The sequence below is a fragment of the Python bivittatus genome, unplaced genomic scaffold, assembly GCF_059951505.1.
Source record: "Python bivittatus isolate LINGU-HERP-01145 unplaced genomic scaffold, Pbiv_v1 ctg000570_np1212, whole genome shotgun sequence".
Lineage (NCBI taxonomy): Eukaryota > Metazoa > Chordata > Lepidosauria > Squamata > Pythonidae > Python > Python bivittatus.
The window spans coordinates 1460560-1483770 of NW_028277097.1; the positions used below are offsets into that span (position 1 = coordinate 1460560).

A 23211-nucleotide genomic window follows, 5' to 3' on the forward strand; every position below is an offset into this window, starting at 1 on the left:
ACGAGAGTTCCAGAAAAATATCTACTTCTGCTTCATTGACTATGCAAAAGCCTTTGATTGTGTGGATCACAACAAACTGTGGCAAATTCTTAAAGAGATGGGAGTACCAGACCACCTTACCTGTCTCCTGAGAAATCTGTATGCGGGCCAAGAAGCAACAGTTAGAACCGGTCATGGAACAACCGATTGGTTCAAAATAGGGAAAGGAGTATGACAAGGCTGTATACTGTCCCCCTGCTTATTTAACCTATATGCAGAGTACATCATGAGAAATGCCAGGCTAGAAGAATCACAAGCCGGAATCAAGATTGCAGGGAGAATCATCAACAACCTCAGATATGCAGACGACACCACCCTAATGGCAGAAAGTGAAGAAGAACTAAAGAGCCTCTTGATGAGGGTGAAGGAGGAGAGTGCGAAAGCTGGCTTGAAACTCAACATTAAAAAACTAAGATCATGGCATCTGGACCCATCAATTCCTGGCAAATAGAAGGGGTAGAAATGGAAGCAGTAACAGACTTCATTTATTTGGGCTCCAAGATCACGGCAGACGGAGACTGCAGCCATGAAAAAAGACGCTTGCTCCTTGGGAGGAAAGCTATGGCAAGCCTAGATAGCATATTAAAAAGCAGAGACATCACCTTGCCGACAAAGATCCGCATAGTCAAAGCTATGGTTTTTCCAGTAGTAATGTATGGCTGTGAGAGCTGGACCATCAAGAAGGCTGAGCGCCAAAGAATTGACGCCTTTGAACTGTGGTGCTGGAGAAGACTCTTGAGAGTCCCCTGGACTGCTAGGAGGTCAAACCAGTCAATCTTAAAGGAAATCAACCCTGATTGCTCATTGGAAGGATCAATAATGAAGCTCAAGCTCAGATACTTTGGTCAACTAATGCGAAGAGAGATCTCTTTGGAGAAGACCCTGATGCTGGGAAAGATTGAAGGCAAAAGGAGAAGAGGACGGCAGAGGATGAGATGGTTAGATAGCATCACTGAAGCAATGAGCATGAAACTGAGCAAACTCAGGGAGGCAGTGAAGGACAGGAAGGCCTGGCGCAATATGGTTCATGGGGTCACAAAGAGTCGGACACGACTTAACGACTAAACAACAACAACATAATATGTGAAGAACACATTTATTTCCTGAAAACAAACCACCAGCAATATTTTTACACTACATATGTTCATTTGAAAATATTTTTTAAAGCCTTCCTTCCACACTCACTATTTCTCTCTCACACACACACACATAAAGTAATAAATTTACCTCCTGCATCATCAGTTTCCAAAAATGTATTTTTGGCTTCAGCTGGCCTCCTGGAAGAAAGCTAAAGAACTAGCCACAAAAATTGATATAAAAAAATTGTGACCTTGTCCAAACTCTTTATCAATCCTGCCATCAGTTTCTGATGAATAATGCAACACATACACACACCAGACACAGACAATTGTCTAATAAAACAGAGGAGCAACACAGATGATTTTTTAAAATGTTGAACAAATCAAAGATGTCAAGGCATACACCCCACAAGGAACTTTCTCAGGGATTTACACAGACTTTGACACACACAAACTTACATAAACATTTCCCAGATAGAATTTATTTATTTATTTATTTATTTATTTATTTATTTATTTATTTATTTATTGGATTTCTCTCCCGCCCATCTCCCCTACAATAGGGGACTCTGGGCAGGTTACAAAGAGATTAAAACTATAAATATATATAAAATGCATCCCATATATACAATTAAAACAATACTAGAAACAAAAAAATCCAAGAAGATGGGACCTACTATGAAATGTTGAAGCTAGGAATGATCTTGCTGATGGCCTTCCTCAATACATAGCAACTGATTTTTTTCTTCACATTCCCCACCCTGATCCCAATTGGTGAAAAATCTAGGTCTGCTGATTTTTTTTTCATATAAACCTTGTGGCTTTCTCTCTCTCTCTCTCTCTCTCTCTCTTTCTCTCTTTCAGTAGCAGTTACGCCCCAGAAATGGAGGGAATAAGTGAGTTTGCTTAAGTGAGTCATCCAGTGAGCTTCCATGACTGGGAGTAGACTAGAACTCAGGTCTCCCTGCTCATAGTCCTTAACCGCTATACCACACAGACTTTCTGGATGCAAGGTGGAGGAAAAAAAGACTTGTCCTAACTTTTCTCTTATTTAATTTTCATCTGTCATAATTCTCACATACAAGTGATGTTATAAACAAGAGATAAGCAAGCATGTGTAGACCAGCTCTCTACCACTCCAGTCATACAGTTTCAGAACAGCTCAGTGCATCTGCTGGGGGAAAGCATTCAGCCCTAATTCAACCTTCATCCAATAATTCCCAGCCAGGTTTGTTATGCTGGATGGGGTTTTGGGAAAATTGTAGTCTGACACATCTGGAATATATGAAATTGGGTAAATTCAAACTAGCTGTTTACTTATTCATTTACTTTTCTCATACGCACAAGAAATTTGGAGTGGAAAATAGTCAATATGTAAACCTGGAACAGGTAAATTAATGCTACCCAAATATTATCGAATGATGCCCATTGATCCCATTAGCCTATGAGTTGGCAAAGGACGGTGAGAACTGATCCAAAACATTTGATGGAGCTAAATTATCCACCCTTGTTTTACATTTTCTTTTTTTGGCTCTGGTAAGCCATGTCAATGGTGATGAATGTACTACTGGAAGTAGATTTGCAAAGACGTCCAGTGATTTTTTTTTCCAGGTAGAGGACTGCCTTTGGCCATTGAGTAGAATGTGCCAGAGTCACACTCCAAAGAGTAGGCAGCTCTAAGAAAAAGATCAGATTGGCCTGGGAAAACTAATTTGACTTAATCTAATTTATGGTTAATTGAAATTAAACCAGTCCATGCTATTAATATTCAAACATCACATTAATAAAAATAGTAGCAATTTACATGAGTTTTCTGGGGATTACACCTAAGTCTTTCAGACACTCTTCCAGACTGGGGCATCCACATGTCCTTGGAAACAGCCTCTTTCCTAAACCTTAAAGTGATAAAACTGCCTAGAAAGTAACCAAGGTGCAAAAATCATGTGGGAAAACTTTTCATCGGTGTGAGACTTACATGAGAGAAATACATTTTTTGTGCATTTGATTGTCTGAAATTTCTTTCATTTATGGGGATCTGCAGCATCTGTTCTGGAGCGCAATTCAAAGATGCCCTCTTGTGTTCACTTAAAGCCATTTCCCCAAGCCCTTCAGACTGAATGCCAATCATTGTTAGGACTGTTCACTGGATAAAAACACTGAAAAGTAGCTTTTTTTTTTTTTTTTTAATAAAACGGGCAGAACAGTTGCTCTATTTTTGCTTTTCTTTCTTGGCTTAGGTTTAGAGTAGGGACTAGTTTTTATTTTGAAATGAAAACAGGCAATCCAAGGATTATGATTGGCTGGGAAGTGAGGGAAATGTCTACCTGGAGATGCCCATGTTTCCATTAAATGACTTGCCAGATATATATGTGCAACAAGGTTTCTCTTTTTCTTTTCAGATAGAAAATTTAGCTTTTTATGTAGTTCCTTATGATCATTCAACTTTCATATAATGCTGCTTTCAACAGCACCTGTAACAAGTTGTGATGAAGCCATCACACAAATGCTGCAATTATGTTCTTTCATCAAAATGTCTAATGCATGTATGTAAATTGTGGTGTTTGCCTGATTACATTACTATTCATGTGTTGTGGTTTGTACCCCACCCCACAGCAGACACCATGGTTGTTTTAACTTTATATATATATATATATATATATATATATATATATATATATATATATAATTGCTGTATTTCTGGAGATAAAACAACATTCACACATTCAGGGTGTGATTCAGATAAATAATCCCAGGGTTGTGCAAAATGTTGTGCCATGGAACAATCTGATGCTAAAACAAGCCATTCTGTATGCTCCAGAATACACTGGACAGGTCCAATTTGAGACTGGAACATTTTCAGATAATTGGAAATAGTCTGTTTGACAGGCAGAAAAATCTGTTTGAGATTTCTAGATTGGAATAGTTGCATGCCCTCACCAAATTCCTTCTGTCTGTAGTGCCTATAAAGAAAGAAATACATGCTTGAACATGCAACTGGGAAGTTGTTCATTAACCACAGATGGAACTTTTGCAGCAGGTGATTTACATATGATTTACATATGATTACATTTACTGGATAATAAAATGTCCAGTGTAGGGTTGGCTCCACCTAGGCCGAGGGAGACGTAGGCCTGATGCTTTCTCATATTTGTCCCTATGTCTTAATTCCCCTCCTCTCACAGGCTGTTGCCTTTCCATTCAGATATACTGACTGCTAGAGGAAGTTCTGTGGCCTTTGCTAGTGGAAGAAAGGGTACAACAGACAAGGAGAAGCAGGAAGAGGAGAAACATTGTCTTTGCTACTCTGAGGCTGCACCTCCTCTATTTTTTCTTTGAACCACCTATTGATCTGCCCTATTCCAAGGGCTTCACACAGTAATAAAAGTGTCCAAGGTCAGTATTACTAGAAACTCATATAGTATAACCGTTCATTGAAAGTGCAGTCAAGTCTAGTTCAAGTGTCAAGACACACAGACTGTATTGGCAATAAAGGTTTGTTGTTGGATTCATGTAAATATTAGTATTTCCAGTCAGTTATAGCTTGCCATTAAAGCCAAGAACGTACAAAGTGAGGTTGCTGTTCTAGCATTCACATGATCTCCTGTAGACATTTTAATGCTGGAAGTTCCCAGGCTCTATTTGAGCATAGCCAGCATTGTTTAGGCCAGGATACAGAAATTAATCTATTCAGGAGCAACAATTTATTCTTAATAGAGGGTTACTCTCATGTAACAGTGCCAATATGCCTTTGATGTGAGATCATTGACTCTCCTATGAGCTGGGCGGTCAAAACTCCTTATTTATCCTTGAACTAAGATAAGAATTGTGGAACTTGGTTTTGCCATGTGTTGAGACATTGGCTCATTAACATTGCATCTGCCTGGTATCTTATCAACCCCCTATTCGTCTTGACCCCCAGAAGAAGATTTATCCAAGAAGGGTTTTCTGTTTATGTGGCTGTAACTGATTTAGAAAGGAAGGCAGCATGCCTGCAGGAGAACCTGGCCAGTTAATCTCAAATCAAAGCAGATTTTTCAAGCGTTTACAGGGATTACAATACAGGTTGCTACAATGAAAAATACTGTAAGTGTGTGATTTGGGGAAAGGAATGAGATAGCATTCAAAAATAAATAATAAACCTGCCCACGGCAATCATATAATCAAGGATGATTGTTAATCTGCTGCCATACATGGTTCCCTTGAGAAAAAGTAGCAGAACAGAAAAGACTTGACCCATAACAAGGTGTGAACAAAACGTCAGTGACATTTTTCACACTAGCATCTATAAATGCCTCTGAATAGTGAGCTAGTATGATGAGTTAGGATAACTATGATAATGAGCTAGGACTTGCTCTATAGGAAGCACCTGGTTTCCTCCCTCCATTTTTAAAATGGAAATTCTCTTACTATTCACTACAAGGGAGGTAGACATTATTGTTTAACTCACCAAAGACTCCTAATTGTGTTGCTTTGGTTTTCACATCAGTTGAATCTTCCAGCGAGGCACATCTTCAGGTCAGTTCCAAATATAGTATGAGGAAGTCCTGGACAGGGCCCTCTGATGGGACTCCAGCTATGCTGGTGGAGATCTGGCCCACTGTGTTTGCTTCTGGTGATTGTGTCTAGCCAACAAGGTTTTAATGCAGAGGCAGAGGGCCTCAGGGAGCCCCCATCGTGTCCTTCTATCTTCTGGAAGTTCTCTGGAGCCTGTTGCCAAAATTCACAGCAAGTGGCCATTTAAAAGCTCAGCATTTCTGATGTTTATTTTAATGAACGACACTGTTTTTTTCTGGAAGGAGAGCAAAAAATATTTTTAAAAAATCCTCAGGCCTTTCCCACTTTTAGATCATGGCCCTACTCCATTTGATCTATAGATATACTTACATGGCCTGGGGCGGGGGGGATAAAGCATAGATCCTGGGCCATGGAAGGTTGTCCACCCATGCTCTAGAGGGAAGGATTCTATGGCAAATTAAATGAAGATCTGATCTTTTAGATCTGATCAGAGTACCTAGCCAAAGGGTAGGTACCCTAGCCAAAGGGTAGGTACCCTAGCCAAAGGGTAGGTACAAAGGGTAGAAGAGGGTGATTAACTAAACAGATTCCTGGGGACTGGCAGTTAATCAAAGATGCCAAATAGGGGTGTTAATAGGAACATCTGAGAATCAATTGTCTTAAATTCCCAGTTGGAAAAGCCAGTTTTTCATAGATAAGAGGCACAATTTGGCTCTAATTCACCCTTTTTAGTATTTCAAAGGAAGGCCACCAGAAAATCTCAAAACTGTAAACAAAATTGGGAGCTGAAGAACATCTCAGAAGAAGGCACTAGGAAAGCATTTTCATATTCTTACTAAGGATTTGTCTTGGCTTGGTTTAAGGAAAGGGTAACTGAGAGTAATTAAGGAAGAAGCCTCAAAGCAGATAAGTCTTGAAAGATCCCTCTAAATCATATCTCCCTTGATATGGTCAAACCTGTGGCTGCTAACGTGAACTCTTACTCTCTTTTCAGCAGAAAGATTTTAAATAATCAGCTCTCAATTGGGGAGGTTTGATGTGAAGCTGAAGCTGTTTAGAAAAAGTTGCTAAACAAGGAAGTTTGCTTCCTCTCACTATCAATTCATAAGGCAGTACTTTCCAAATTTGCAATATAAAGTAAGATACTTTGAATATTAATTTGCATTGCTTAAATGCTTGTTGTATATACATACAAACAAGTCTGTGGAGTCCTTGTTGCTCTCTGAGCTTGGTTGATTGCATGCAGACATTTCATTACATCATCAGTGCTAGTGAGTGTGGGGTTTGCTCCCTGTTTATATACAGTAGCTTGCCCTGCCAGTGTTGGTGAGGGTGTGGCTTTCTCCTTGGTACTTCCTTCATTAGAGTATTGTTTTCTGCTTGATTGATTGTCTGAGAAAACAATCTAATCAAAGTTTTAGTGTTCTCATGCTACTTAATTGCAGCACCCTGGGCAGGGCATCCAGCAGTAGATTACTTCTCCAGAGATGAAGGTCCAGTGTATGAAGAGATATCTATGGTCTATAAGAGGCCCTTTCAAGGGCTAGATAAGCTTGGCTTCAATGATAGGAAGAAGTAACACAGAGCTTTCCAAAATAGTAGAAAGAGGGGACAATACAGAGGCCTTTTCTGTAAAATTCTTGCATACATTCAAAAGATTACAGTTCTACATAATATGTTACTGGTTCCAGAATACAAACTCTATATTCAAAATTCTGGGTTCTTTATTTTTAAGTGGGCAGGGAAGAAATATGCCTTCTAAAGTGCCTCCCGAGATTGTCATGTCAGCTGCCATTTCAACCATTCGTGTTTCTGGCTAGGTACCCAAGTAAGAGAAGTGAAACTTTTCAAGCTAGTGCTGAACAGAGAAATTGGATGAACTAGAATGTGCTTTTAAAATTTCTATCAAAGAAGAGAAATTTGAAATGCATGTGATGATGTTCAAGGGGGACAAAGGTTGTACATTAAATTCTTGTTTTTCATTGTACAATCACCTCTCCAAAGATCTACAACATGCCTGGATTCCTTAGCTTCAATTAAATCCCAAGGGAAGAAATTATGACAGAATTTTTCCCCACTGTGTCTTTGTAGCAATGTCACTGTTACCAATTAGGGAAAAATCGGCCTTTTAAAAAATTGTGGAAGAATTTCTTCTTTCCCTGGAGAAATTCAGATAAACTGTCTACAAACAAATTTGGTGGAAAAAGTTTGAAAGGTCATCTGTATCCAACTCTAGTCCAAATTCCCATCTCCTGGCATGGTGACTCAAATACTGGAAATAATCTGGCTTTAGGAAAAGGAAGCATTTAGACAGCACACAGCACGCAACAAGGAAAAAGGGAGTTCGATATTAAGCACCTCTTAGGGTTGTGCAAATCAACCAAGATCTGATCTGACTTTGTGATTCAAGAATCAACAGTAGGGAGATTCAGTATTTGATCTGATAAAATATTCAACCAGAGGCTAAAACAAGGAAACATCTAAAGGTCTTCAGCTGTTTTAGTTTTTGGCCCAAAGGGATGAAAATAACAAAAATGGTTTTAATTAACCCTGAAAAGTTTCTGTCATATAGCTTCAAGAATTTCACTATAATATTTTGTCATGTATCCCTCCATGCCTCTTTCAAGACATGGGTAGCTGATGAGGACAGGGCAGCACAACAGCTTCCAAATTGTTTCAATGATTAGCCTCCAGGGAAGTTATGCTGGACCAATGAGAAAAATGCCCTACTCCAATTTAAAAATAAAAAAACTTCCAAAAACTCTTTAAAAAGTAAGCTCTTACTAAAAATCAAAGACTTCATCACTCTTGGACTGTTTGTTTTTCAGGGTTAGCAAACTTGTTGACATGGCTTATTGGCAAGTTTGTGGTGAGGAAGGATGCCATATAACTGGTCCTTGTGATGTAACTCCCAAAATTTCCAAAACCAAGATCTTAAAAGATTTAAGTTCACCGTTTCTTCTTCTGACCACTTGCTTTCTTGGCAGCAAGGCTTGGCACCTCATCTTTGGATTTGGGAAATGTTTCCTTGTGGGAGGGATATTGAAGAACACCTAATGACAAGTCTTGACATTCTGATAGGCAGGATTTATGGAAATAGTAAAGCTTATTGGCTAGCTATTCATGGCAGTATCAGAGACATCATCACAGCACTCAATTTGCCCTCACCTTTGATCTTATAAGGACAGAAAGTTGCAAACATGTTTGAGAGCATGTAAAATCAAAAGCATTAGAACAGCAGTTTTCAACCACTGTGCCCTGGCACATTTGTGTGCTATGAAAGGTTTGCAGGTGTGCTGCTCCAGTGAGCCAAAGTAAATGACAGGAAGTGCCATGCAGCTAGAATCCTGTCTCCATGACGTAGCCAGAGGTGGACTGCCTCCACTTCTCCTCCTGAGTCCCAGCAACCTGTGACATCATGGGACTTCTAGTTTTGTGACCCAGAAGTCCCATCTATGAGATGTGTGTGGGGGGAGGTGAAAAAGGTTGAAAAAAGCTGGCTGGGGAATTCTGGGAGTTGAAGTCTACACATCTTAAAGTTACTAAGGTTGAGAAACACTGCATTAGAAAGTCCACTGAATATGATTCAAAGGCATCTGATTCAACTCATCACTTCAAATCACCTTAGAGACTTGACTCAAATATTCAGTTCAAAGGGGTAAGTTGCTTGAATCACCTTCAAACTGAATCACCCCATCCAGAACTGCACAGTCCTTGTATCTCTAGGTATAATATGGCACTTCCACATAGGGTTTTGGCAGTGCTCCTACAATGCAGCTGGTTTTCTTTGGTCAGCCAAACTGATTTCCTTCTGGCGCAGCTGCCCCAAATCTGACATTGCAAAACTTGCATTTTGCTTGAGGTCTGCAGTGCCTGGGTGGGTCAGGTTCTGTAACGGGCTGTGAGAATAACCTTGGGAGACAGGAGGAAGAGCCACAGCCTAGACAATGGTCTGATAAGAGACATCTGATGGGGGTGGAGAAAGGGACCCTTCCTAGTCCTCTGGAAAGTAAAGGCTGGGGAGGGGGGAAGTGCTTTCAGACTCTGTTACTATAACCTTACAATAAAGATAGTGTTTTAGGACTCATGGTTTTGGTTTCTTGTCTGGACTACCTCAAAGTAGAGTTCCTACTGATGGGAACTCACACTAGCACTTGCCTCTCAACTCTGTGTTTCGGCCACCTGTGATGCCTTGGGAGTTCTACGTTACCCTTGCATCAGGCTTTGGGGCTTTTGGCAGCTAGGCCAAAACTGTAACAAATTGCTTGATAAGATATGGGTCAGGTAGGAGGGGATGCCGGCTGACTGTTCTTTCAGAGGCTATGTGAGTATCCTGGGCTGTTGTGAGAATGGTGTTGGCAGTTTGCGTAGGGCTTGGGCAGTGCAATTCCGGCCATTTGAAAGTGCCCACAGACCACCCACTAATCTAATGGGATGATGATTGCTCACTTGGAACTCTTTATGGTGCTGCAATCTCAGTTTCTGTGTGTTTTACCACTGCTTGAGGTCTCTCAGGGAACAGAACGGGGCATGAAGCTAACGTACACCAGTTAACCACATTTCTGGCAGCCTGATTGGCCCAGCATTCCTACTCATGTGGAGGAGCTCCAGCAAACCCACAGGAATGCAAACAGAGCCACTTTTCAAGGTTGCCAAGTGTACAAGGGGCAGGAGGGCATCCAGCATTCTTAGGGTGGATATTGAACACCCTGAAACTGCTAGAATCTCCATTTTAAAACTCATTGTTGTATTTTACCTAGGCAGGCTTTTTTTTAAAAATGCCTGGCTTAAAATAAATTTTGAAACAGCATGCATCTCAGCTGAAAGATGCCATTTCAAAATAAGTATCGTGTGTCCATATTTCAAAACTATAACGAGAAGAATATTTTCAGGCACAGTCCTTTAATTTCACTTGAAAATGTAAATGTATTGTCACTCTGAATGTCTGCTGCTAAGTAATTCTGGCTTATGAACAGGGTGGAAGTGTTTTATTTCATGAACAAAAGACTGCTGCTAAAAATGCCCCCCTCCTCAGGCCAATTTCCTCTTCTCTACTCTGTCCTGCCTTGTTCTTCATACTCTTTATCTTAAAATGATTGTGAATTGTGTTACACTATTCAGCTTCCTAGGGAAACTGCTTTGCAATCTCAAGAAAAGTAGTTCCGATGTCCCCTTGCAGCAGCTGTATCTTCTACAGAATGTGGTTTCATTTTTAAATGGGAAAGCAACTTCCCTTTTTTATTGCAAATGAGTTAGGGAATGTCAATGTTTTTACATGGAACAGTTGTGTTAAAGTAGAGGTGTATCACCTGCAGCTCCAGGGATCCCACAGTCTTTGGTGCTTTCTCCAGAACCTCCCCAAATTATCACCAAACTGTAATTTTTGGTGTGACAGAAACTTTGGTTAAATTCATGGGGAGCAGTCATATTACTTGAGAGCCAGTTTGGTGCAGTGGTTAAGGCATCAGGCTAGAAACTGGGCGACCGTGCATTCTAGTCCTGCCTTAGGTACAAAGCCAGCTGGGTGACCTTGGGCCAGTCACTCTCTCTCAGCCTAGGAAGGAGGCAATGGCAAACCACTTCCAAAATTCTTGTCAAGAAGACAGCAAGGATTAGTCCAGGCAGTTCCCAGGAATCAATGCTGACTTGAAGACAGCAAAGAAAAATTAATTGAATAGAAGTAATATGATTAACTGAACATGATTTAACCATAATAATTCATGGTTTAGTAAAATGCAGTTTAAGTCCTAGCGTTGAACCTGTATTGATATGCAGCAAAACTCTCAAAGAGAAAGTAGGGCTCTGAGATGAAAGCTGCAAACCCCTGCTTTGAGAGATGTCTTGAAAGATTACATTGATATGTCCTGAATTCATGAACAGAATCTCTACTGAATCCTGTTTCAACAAAAACAGATGACTCCAAGGAGGTGCACTTGCTATACACAAATCACATAACTAGAAGCCCACTAGCCGGTGTGTGTAGCTCTGAGCACATGAAAGAGATTGAGGCATTCTGAATCCAACACAAACAAACCTGCAGACATTAGGAAAGTCACGTAACTGCTAACACTCATCACTTGTTCATTTTTTTTAAAAAAAATAAACACTATCATTACAACATAGTTGTTGCAAAATGAGTAGTTCAACAGCACCTTCTAAAAGCGCCTCTGCTAAACAGGGCATCTAACTCAGAGCTGCGTGTTCTGGCAGCTTTCAAAAGACGCAGCCCTGCTTGGAGAGGCCGGTGATGGAAATGCAAAGCATATGCTAACTACTCAGCAATGGTTTTCTTCTGCTTGACCAGGTTATGCATAACCACATGTGGTTCAACATGTTCATAAATTTGCAATCTTAAATCAATCACAAGTAAAAAAATCAGAGCTGTCTGGACTGTGCATGCTTCAAAAATGCTTTGGAAGAAGTGCTTTGACTTTGCGTGAGCATAAGCACAGGGCCTCCCTGCTGTTCCCTATAGCAGCTCTGGTTTTTTCAGGCTACTACGCAAACATGGGAAAAAAGTCCTGCTCCTTTCATGAGTTGGTTCCTTATACCTGTTGGTTCTGTTAATGTCTCATGAAAAGTAGCCCAATAATCCAGTATTGCAATAATCTTTGGTTTAATGGACTTTGAAATAAATGTTAAATCAAGAGTTTGTCCATTAAACTGAAGCTTTACCACAAATGACACCATTTATATCAGTTATGTAATTACGTAAATGATATAAAGCAGATTTAGTGGACATGCAGATTTAATGGATATCTCGTTAATGGTCTGTTAACTGAAGTTTTGCAGCAATGTATGATTTAGACTGAGCAGTAAAGGCAAGGGAGAAATGTCTGCCTTAGAAATAGCGGTGCACGCTCATGGATTGAAATGGATGGGGAACACAAAAGTTTCGTTCATTTAAAGTTGCTTCCGCTCTCCATTCCAGTTTACTATCCCTATGTAAAGCTCTGATGACATAAGAGAAAAACGATACTGCAGGATCCTCTATTTATTTTAAAACTTGAAATAATAACGTTGTTCTTATTTCAGACAATACCTGTTTTGAGAACTGATGCACCATTTAAACAGTGGCAAAAAGACATATCCAGGTTTATATGGCAGGGGAAAAAACCAAGGGTTAAATATAAGTTTTTCCAAGATGCAAAGGAAAGGAGGAGTGGGACTATCTGATTTTAAATTGTATTTTGTTGCCTGCTGTTTGGTTTGGATGAAGTAATGGCTGTTGTTAAGAAATAAGAGACTCTTAGGTTTAGAAGATCACGGTCTGAGGTTTGGGTGGCATGGCTAACTTATGGTATGATAATGTTAAATGTAGATTTTAAAAATCATTATATTAGGAATGCCATACTACGAATATGGAATAGATACAAACCCAGACTATGCCCGAAAATACCTTTGTTGGCCTCAGCTCAGGAAGCATTTTACAGAAAAGAATCAGCTGGCAAAGACAAATGGTTAGCATATAAAGATTTGTTAGTACAGGAAAATAGGGAGCTTAAGATGAAATCAAGAGAAGAATTGACTGCAGAGGGATTTAGTTTTCGATGGTTCTCATATGCATAATTAAGAGAAAGATTTAAAATAAATAAAAAAGTACCAGAAATAAAATATGATAAAACGGAATTTGAAAATGAATTATGTACAAATGATGAAAATGTGATTGCTAAAATGTACAACGTTTGCTGAGATTTGAAATGGAGGAAGAGCAAGTTGAAGAATGTATAATAAATGGGCCAAGAATTTTGGTTACAATATTCAAATGGATCAGTAGGATAGACTATAGTTAAAAGATCTGAAATTCACACTGTCTTGCAGTTTAAAAGAAAACTTTTAAAAAATGATGTACAGTTGGTATATGACACCAGAGAAATTGCCTAGGATGTATAAAGGTACTTCTAATCACTGTTGGAAATGTGAAAAACAGAAAAAAGGCTCTCTTTCTGGTCCCACCAGGTGGCACTCTTTAATGGACAGACCCATAACATGCCTTTCCTGCTGGATCTGATGGGATAGGTGGATATGATTGGGAAGAGACAATCTCACTGTTAACCAGACCCATACCATGGAGACCTTTATAGGTAACCACCAGCAGCTTGAATTTAACCTGGAGGCATACTGACAACCAAGTATCTCCCCCCCCTATCCCTCCGTATTGGCCTTTCTCAAGTCCTTGGAGACATGGCTGTGTTCCCGGGTTTGGGGACTGCAATGTCTGTTGGAGGCTGTGAATTAGTTTTGCTGAAATATTTGTACTGCATCTATATTGATGGGTTTATTTTTTTAATCTCAGCTGCTGATTGTCTATTTATTTTGTATTTGTTGTTGTTGTTGTTGTTTTCAATTGTAGTTCGCCACCCAGAGCGTTTTTTGAGATGGGCAGCAATAATAAGTTGAATGAATGAGTAAGTAAGTACACTTACCAGGAAAACCACTGAAACATTTCTGAGTAAATCTGCCTCAAACTGTATTATAACCCACTTGATATGCTTTGTATAAGTTATTTCACAGAACCCATGTTTTCAATATCTATGTAGTGAATGGTCTAATTTTGTAACATGTATAAGATAATGTGCCGGGATATCTAACATACTCATGTATGTTTTTGTTTATATTTACAGACATACAGTACATTCACAAGCATATAAATGCCTTTCCTGTGAAAGTATCATGAGAAGTATTTTGGGATAGACCCATGTTTCTAGAAGTTCCATCTGGCCCCATTCCTAATGTCACCCAAGTGGCATCTTACTTAATAATCTTCATTTGAAGGCAAATTTTACTCCAATAGTATGTGACCTAACATAATGGTATTCTAGAACAGCTTTACCCAATGTGAGCATCCTCCAGATGTGTAGACTTCAAATCCAAAAATTCCCCATCCAGTGCAGATATTGCTGAGAATTCTGGAAGTTCACATTTCAAGAAATGCAGTTTGAAGAAGGGTGTAATGCAAAAAGAACTAAAAACATTTTTTCTTGATGGGTATAAGCTAGAAGATATATATAACTGTTAATGATCTTTCTGAAGAAATGGACTTGAAACTTCATTTGAAACCCATGAATGCACCATATTAGCAAACACAAACTGATGGAGAAACATCTGAGCTGGTTCAACTAAAAAAATGTTCTTCACTGTTTTTATTTTTAGCACAATCTTTTTTAAAAGAGAGTTCTAGAAGTAAAATTAACATCATGCACTTGCCAAGAAGGAAACATGGACATTTTTATATGTGTCTGTGGGTGAATATATATTTATATAATTATCTCATATAAGAAAAATAATTTAACAGAATTAGGAATAGAATATTTTTGCACAACACTATTAATAGCATTTAGATGATATAAATATGACTATCAGACACTTAACAGCTAATAGAAATTATTGAAATAAGCCACGCAGTCGTCAACCAGCAGTGGAGGCATCTCACACATTCACCACAGCGCTCTCTTCCACACAAGTTTATATACACTGAGTAGGTCTTTAAATATTGCACTGATTGGCCCATGATCCCTCAGATTTGAGGTGTTCAAAAATAGAAAACAAATCTATTTTTAAGTAACATCTTCATGCAACATTTAAGACATTTCAGTTCCACAAACACGATTAAAGAGTATATACATTCTGACAGTCCAACTGAATCACAACACATTAGCTGACGTTATTCACGATATGTCGAACAGGAATTACAGCACAGCTTCTATTTAACACTAGTTTGCAAAGTACATGTCAGGATTACCCATTCCTGCCAATTCATCATGGTTAGGTGGTGAGCAAGTCCTAGTATCAGTTTCATGTGTTTAGAGAGAAAGATTAGGTGGTTGGGAAGTTAGGGTCAGTCTCTCCTTTAAAACGCCAAGTGGATCCTGCATCGGAGGAGCCTGACATCTGCTGCCACTGTAAATAGAGATTCTACAGGTTGGGAAATTTCTAGAGGCACTTGCTAGTGACAAGATGAATTTCTTGGCAAGTTCCACCTAGCAGAAGAGACAAGAGGAGAGGCGAACAAAAGGAGGAGAACCAGAACTGTACAGAGATTGTCACCACTAAACTGATATGGGAAATGAGTTGCCATGAGAAATGTAATATATTTGGTCAACTGAGAATTGAGCAGCTACGTACAGTAAATAAGCTTTAACAGTGATAAAAATAAAGTTCTATTAACCTGAATTGAGTATTTTGAATTCAAGTTTTGCAAATGTAAAATTTAAAAAAAAAAATCCTACTTGCCCGTGGGAGGTGGGGGCTGGGGGGTGGGTATGACTTATGACTGACCTGTTTGTATGAAATAAATCAACATTGGTCAGCTATAATTATGGGAATTATAATGCTGGAAGCCAGCATGATATTTCTGATTCCCAAAGCTGTTAGTCCAAAGCTATTTGGTTTATTTGGGAAACAGTGTTGTACTGGCTATAGATCAGAGATTGGCCATGTTATGTAACGTCCAATGTCTTTTACCATTATCTATGCTAGATAGGTCTGATTGGAGGCTGGAGTTCAACATCTGGAGGGACACATGTTGCCCAATGCCCACCCCTGCTCTAAACTTTTTAGAGCTGATTAGTTGAATGAATCTATGCTTTATGAGTAACCAAAGCTACCTGAGACTTGAATGTTTTTGGCCTTTCTAATATAAATACAAATATATGAGAATCTGCCCATATCAAAAAGAAACAAAATCTACAAAGAGACCCTCAAGGACTTGTCACTCCATAATAGCACTGGCTTGACAAAATGAACATACGTAGTTGCCACAGGCTTGTGTCAACAGACAAAAGTTCAAGCTTAGGACTGCTTCTACTGACAGTTCAACATGGATTCATGTAGGATAATTCGGAGTTCAGTGCAGATTTTTCTGGGTTTCTCTAATACAATTTGGATGGGGATATATGTAGATTTTGCCATCACAGAAGCAATTACACAGTTTGATCAATATTCAAATGAAAGTATATCAATACTTAACAGGAAAAGCAAAACATCCATCTACACAGTGTTATCATTGAAAACTAGCTCTAGTAACCGTGACTGACAAAAATGGCAACAACAGACATGAATCTTGCACCACCATTACGTTTCCTAGAAAACATGACATTCCAAGAAGGTTGCAAGTTAGGAGCAAACTCCAGTGAACATAGTGCAGCATAGCACTTCATTCTTAAAATAAGTAAGGTGCAGGCAGTACAGCTGGATGTGTCAGAGCTGAGCTGACCTGGAAGAAAAAGCTAATCTTTCAGACTCATGCTCTGGAAAGGCCACATACTGTAGATCTAGCTATTCAGGTAGTGTTCTATGCCAGTCTTCCCTGACCAGGAGCCCACTGGTTGCATTGGGCTGCAATATCCATTACTCCCCAGCCAGCCAGCGGGCTTGCTTGCCAGGGAATGGAAGCTGTATTCAAACACCTCTGAAGGGTGCCGGGTCAAGGGAGGCTACACCATGCAGTGTACTGAAGGCTTATTCAGTTCACAGGCAACAATGCAAAACAGTGTCACTTAAAATGGAGGAGAATGTGGTCCTATTAAAGAAAGATAAAAGCCTGCTCAGGTCTTCCCAGATAGGAATTAGCTATATGAAGTGAACATGATTTCAAAGTGCCAAGGGAAAGTCCACCAAGAACTTTCAAAGCAAGGTCTAAACATTTGCTGTGAACTGGGGGGAGAGTTTAATCAGTTTTAACTCCTCTGCAAGCTCTCTCTTTCTTACCTTAGCCATGAGCCTATCTAATTTACCACCTAGAGCAGCAAGATGACTGTGCCATTCTTCTTCAGTGATGTCATTAGCCTGATCATATAGGAATCTATAATACTAACATCTTTATATTTCAGGTAGCGCTTTAGTTTGCAATAGCCTGGGAAAAAGAATCTCAGTTTTCCAAGAACAATAGTTTCTTGAATGTCGGGAAAATATACAATCCCTATCTAGAAGCACTTCATGAACACAGATGATTAATTCCGCAGAAAATATGTTCCACTGCATTATTAATCATTTGGAAAAGCCCTGTGTATAAGTATGAAGGAATAAATGGTTCCATTAACGGTCACATACATCGCAGTTAAGAGAGGAAAAAAGAAAATATTTTGACAGAAAGGACAGACCAAGCTATTCTGCATTTTGGGCATCAAGCAAACAGGTTTTTTGTTTAAGCGCCATCTTGAATTAATGGCCCTCACTTTATGAAATTACAGATGGGCTTTGTCTTTTTGCGTGCCATTAATTCAAGGTATAAAGTTTTTTGTTTAAGCGCCATCTTGAATTAATGGCATGCAAAAAGACAAAGCCCATCTGTAATTTCATAAAGTGAGTTAAAACCCACAATTGTCAATTTACTGACAAGATGTGTAAGATCTTTGTGATAGATTCCATTTGTGTTACGTGCTTATGGACAATATGAGCGTTTGAGTCACGCATCTGGGTTCAGATTACCTACAAAATGAGACTTTGTGGAGAAATCTTTTGCTCATGCAGGGAGCAAAACATCACTTAAGGAAGAATGTGATTTACCCCAAATTCCCCAATTAAATTCCTTAGTTAAACATTATTTTCCCATTTCCTCGTCTTTTTTGCTCAGTCAATCCCTACCTCAATTAATTCCATAACAATAAGGAAGCAAAATATTGGTTGCTATCTAGTTTTTTATCCTTCGGTTTGATTTTTGTAACCTTTTTGTATATATTCTCAAATGATTTATAGTGCATTTAAGAGATTCTATCCAGAGAAAGTTAATTCACTAGGAATCATGGAACAACAACAGCAAACTCCTATTCATTCCTATGGTTTCAACTAATGATAGGAGAAAATTTTATTTGGTCTGTAACTTTTACATGAATCAACAATCTGCACTTCATCTGTAAAAGATAACAAATTATCCTGTGGACTGTAAACTTCTTTGAAATGCACGTCACTTGTGCACAAAATGCATATGCTACATATTCTTTGCATATGAGATGATGTATATTAGAAAAAATGTATGCATATACATTCAAATGCAAATGCAAATATCATGCATATAAAAGCCTCCACCTACAGGCTGAAGTGGTGCAGTCTACACACATATTTACCACTTCCAGCAAGTCTAACCTGCATTCACTTTTTAAAAAATTGCTAACTGCTACATTCTAGTCTGAACTGGCCTCCATGCTGCAGTTTATCCTGCTGCCAATACAGTTGGCAATATAAATTGCAGGAACCTGGTGGCCCCTGGTCACATCAGGATCCCAGTGGGGAACAAAAAGTAAAATTCCCCTCCCCTTCCTTCAGGTTTCAGTTTGGAGTAGGTCCCTGCACTTACACTAAGTAAAAAACCCAGCAACATAATCTCTACCTAAAGAAATGGGCCCTGAGAAGCCAAAATCAAAAGAAGCTCTGAAACTTTAGGCCCAGTTAAGAGAAGGAGAAGATACTAGTAGTGGTATGAGGTTGCCTGAACTATGCAAAAAGTATGGACACTGAATGTCCAAATGCTCCTTATTGGTTATTTGCATGCTTTTGTAACAACCTTTTAGCATTTAAAGAGCTTAGTCCCAAATACACATATTTTAAATAGCTGGTCATCAATTTGAAGCGGGAAAGGAGACAGAGGCTGGTAATATGGGTGTTTTTGTGTGTATACATATATGTCACACATATATAAATAAGCACAGGGCCAAGAGAGATATGCTTCCCCTATTAATATGCACCCATGGTTATGCTGGCCAGAAATTCTAGAAATCCATCAGTGTATCAATACATGGGAAATATTGGGTTAAATCTTATTCTTCTTCTGTAGCAACAACAATCAAATATATAGAAGGGATTTTCTTGTTTTTAATTTTCATCTATTACTCAGGATTGAACAATTTGGAGTTTAATCTATATTTAAAATATGATATAATGAAGATCAATAAACATCTAATGTTTATTTGGGAGTCACACTTGTTTGAAGGCGTTTGACCCAACGCAGTAGTGAAGATGGAACACTGCAAGATGAGATAAAATTGCTTCCTATTGCCAGAGTGGGAATTAATTAACATAGTGTGAAGTAAATATCTTGGCAAAGGAGACTATATTTAAAATATTTGGCACACCGCCCTGGTAAATTCATCTAGAGATTTTATAATTATTTCATGTAATCTATTTTTTTGTGAATGTTGAATATCCTGTTGCTACTAATGTTGTGGTTAATAATAATAGTATTCAAACCATCCAAAATCAGATAATCTCCTTAAATTTACAATAATCACAGTCCAGGGTCAAATTATCACTAAAAACTAATGATTCGGACAAGACTTTTCATACAGCTCCTGATGATATTAATGAAAGTGGCAATGGAAAGGGAAAACAAATCCTTATAAGAAAAATAATTTTTCCATGACAAATAACATTTAAATCTAGTATCCATTTTAGGAATCGGAAATGCAATTCTTCAATAGAAGAGTCTCCAGTGTAATCATCCTCTGATAGAATAAATGTATCCCATAAAAATTATAAGGCTGGTCCTTAAACACATAAGAGTTCCATGGACACAATATGGTTGCAGGTACTACATTGCTGACTCTTGTTGCTATGTGGTGGTCCTCAGAATGTGTTATGGCCATATAATGGCCAACATAAAGGAAAAAAGGAAATGTTGGAGCTGCTGATCTAAGCTAGTGGAAGAGCTTCTCTAGCAATGGAAAATGACATGCACAATCTACTGTGACACAGGATCACTGCAGATATCTTCAGCAGCAGCATGCCAGTAACTTTTGGCTGTACTTCTATAAAACTAAAAGGTTCAATGATTTACTCTTTCATGATCAAGTATATTCCATAGGGACAATATAAACAATGTACTTTAAAGATCACGGGTCCCATGTATATAAAACTGATATGAAAGCACATTGAAATCACTTTCTTCTTATCATGCTTCTTAAATGTTGATGCTATCTATTATCAGCAGCTTCTCATCACTCATGGATTATATATGCTTGTAAAGTTTTTTTTTAAATAAACTTGCTGAGCCCTTTAAAGAATGACTGCAATAATTTTATATGTCTGTGTTTGAAATGACGACAAACACATGAACTGTATTGGAAATCTTAAATTATTTTGTATAGTGCAAGTAGGGGGCAGCACCTCCTCTCTAGATGTCAGGTGCCATTGTGCAATTTCATATGATAGTATGGGTCCCTATTTTTATTTTTTTAAAATGCCTGAAATCAAATCCCCTGAGATGATATGTGAGAATGCTAAAATCTCACAAGAGGTTTTGCAACTTTGGGGGTCTCCTTGGATGCTGTAAGGATTCAGAAGTCTGCAGATGGAATCTTGCTGTCTCCTTTTCTCTAGTGACAGAGGTACCATGGGGAAAAAAATAACCCCTTGTACATTTTATTATTCACATTTGAATGTCTGAATTAAACTGATTTTCCAAATTAAGCAGGTCAGTCAGTTCCACTAGTTGAATCAGACTGGAAGTCTCTAAATCCTTTCAGATGATTTGCAAGCCTTCTCCAAATGGATCCGAAAATTCAACTTAAATATATGTAAATTATTTGATTTGAGCATTGGAATAAAATTAGATCAATTTTCTGAATCACATTGACAATTCAAACTGGATTTTATCTATTTCATACAGGGTTTCTTAACAATCCTCTCCATGTGATTAATACAGAATATACATTAGGTTTTTTAATGAAACTGAATTAAACTTTGCATAAATGTGATCTAAATAAGAACTGTGCAATAGTATTTGGCTAAGAGTCCACTTTACCTGGGATTCTGTGGTGCACTACAATGAATTGGTGGACCAGAGCAAAGAAATGGGCAGTTTAATTTAATTTTAACTGAAGTGTAATAAAATGATATGCAAGCAATGTAATTACCCTAGGTGTACAGTATTTAATAATTTTCTCATTCAGTCACATTAAGAATCACAATATGGTGGAAATGTTTGGAAGGACTGTGGGAGTTGCATCTAAGGCTTTGGAAGGACTGTATGCAGAAATTCTGGTCTAAATGATAGATGGGACCTTGCCAAATAATCAGTTTCGATGATAAAAACATCCTATTAGAAGTGGACAGGCAACAAGATTCTACAAAGCTTATTTCTGAAATTATGTACGTTGGCTCTGAATAGGAGACCTCATTTATAATGAAAATGAGAGCCTGGCTGGGGAGTAATTATCTGGGGAGACAATATGTTTCTCTAAAAGTGCCCAGTCACCTGCCACATTGAGCCATTTTTGAGAACTCAGCTTCTGGCAAGTTATCTAGATGGTTATCTAGATGGTAGTTATCTAGCTGCACGTGCAGAATCACATTGCTACTTTCCAGCAGTTTTTACATTGATTCAGAATGCTGAGTAATAGGAGTTGTATTTCTGAACTACTGGGTCATTGCCCTAGAATAAATAGCAATAACTAAAAATGGATGATGGAAGAGTAAAAACCAGAGAGAATTTGTGACTGAGGTCACAGCACCAGCTGAAGCAGCGATGGATTTAGAAGGAAGAAAGGGAAAGATCACCTAGGTGTTGAGGCCAAATGCAGAGAAACTGGAGTGTCCTTTCTTTACACATTTGTAACTCTGAATACATCTTTTACCAGCAGTGGACATTAAAGAAGAGATATACTCCCCTGAAATGAACCAGTAAGACGTTAAAAATAAAGGCATATAGACCTATGTAAATACTCTATTGGCCAAAGAACACACTGAAATTGCCTTGGTTGACAATGATGTTATTAACAGCCACAGTTGGGTTGCTGTGGTGGAGGGGTGTCCTTTAGTCTTGTGTTCTGTTTACCAGCAGCAATAGCAGGATCTGTCTCCAGACTTTCAGACATTTTGTCGCAGATGATATCCACAAGCCGTTCAAAAGTCTGCTTGACGTTGATGTTGTCCTTGGCACTTGTCTCAAAGAACTCAAAACCTAGTGAAACAGACCAAAAACACTGATGTCATCAAACATTATCTTCTGGTATCATCTCTCTTTTGGACAAGGTTTATAAAGGGTAGCTGAAAGGGGTAACAAAAGCTAAAGAACTAAGGAAATTAGTAAGGAAAATATAGCATGCCTTCCTAGCTAATACAACGATTGTTGCATTGTCTTGTTTCCCACAAGACTGGAGAAAGAAGCCAGCTCCATCAATTTCATATTAGTTCAGATCTTTGTGGGAAAATAGGGAGCAAACCATGGAATGCCTCTAGACTATATTGTCATGAATTCCAAAAACCATATTAGAGGATAGGACAATGCTCTGGATTTGAAGGAGGAAAAAAAGTGCTTCAGAACTGTAATCACACATCACCTGCTAGCAACTCTTTATAGGAGCTGTGTCTTTCCCCAGGATTGTGCAGTTGGCTTTGCATAATCTTGAGTAAAGATGTGGTTAGTGTACAAAGGCACTGACAAGTGTTACATCCACATCGACTCCAGAGCACTTTTCTCCTTCAAATCTAAAATTCTGCACAGACCCCTTAGGGAATTTTTTGTGGGGGGTGCCTTTGAGTCAGTGTTGACTCCTGCTGATTGCCTGGACAAGTCCCTGCAGTTTTCTTGGCAAGATTTCAGAACTGGTTTGCCATTGCCTGCTTCCTAGGGGTGAGAGAGAGG

General features: G+C 38.7%; 1 protein-coding gene across 4 annotated transcripts in view; it reads right to left on the bottom strand.

Moving 5' to 3' along the window:
• Positions 1 to 14771: 14771 nt before the first annotated feature.
• The window catches only part of RAB3C (RAB3C, member RAS oncogene family), a 97012-nt gene continuing 88572 nt past the window's right edge, over positions 14772 to 23211 (bottom strand). For all 4 annotated transcript variants that reach the window (XM_088152792.1, XM_007428365.4, XM_088152793.1 and 1 more), the window contains one exon: positions 14772 to 22527. In XM_088152792.1, the coding sequence (XP_088008918.1) occupies positions 22340 to 22527 (188 nt within the window). In that variant the 3' untranslated portion in view covers positions 14772 to 22339. The remainder of the gene's footprint in view (positions 22528 to 23211) is intronic.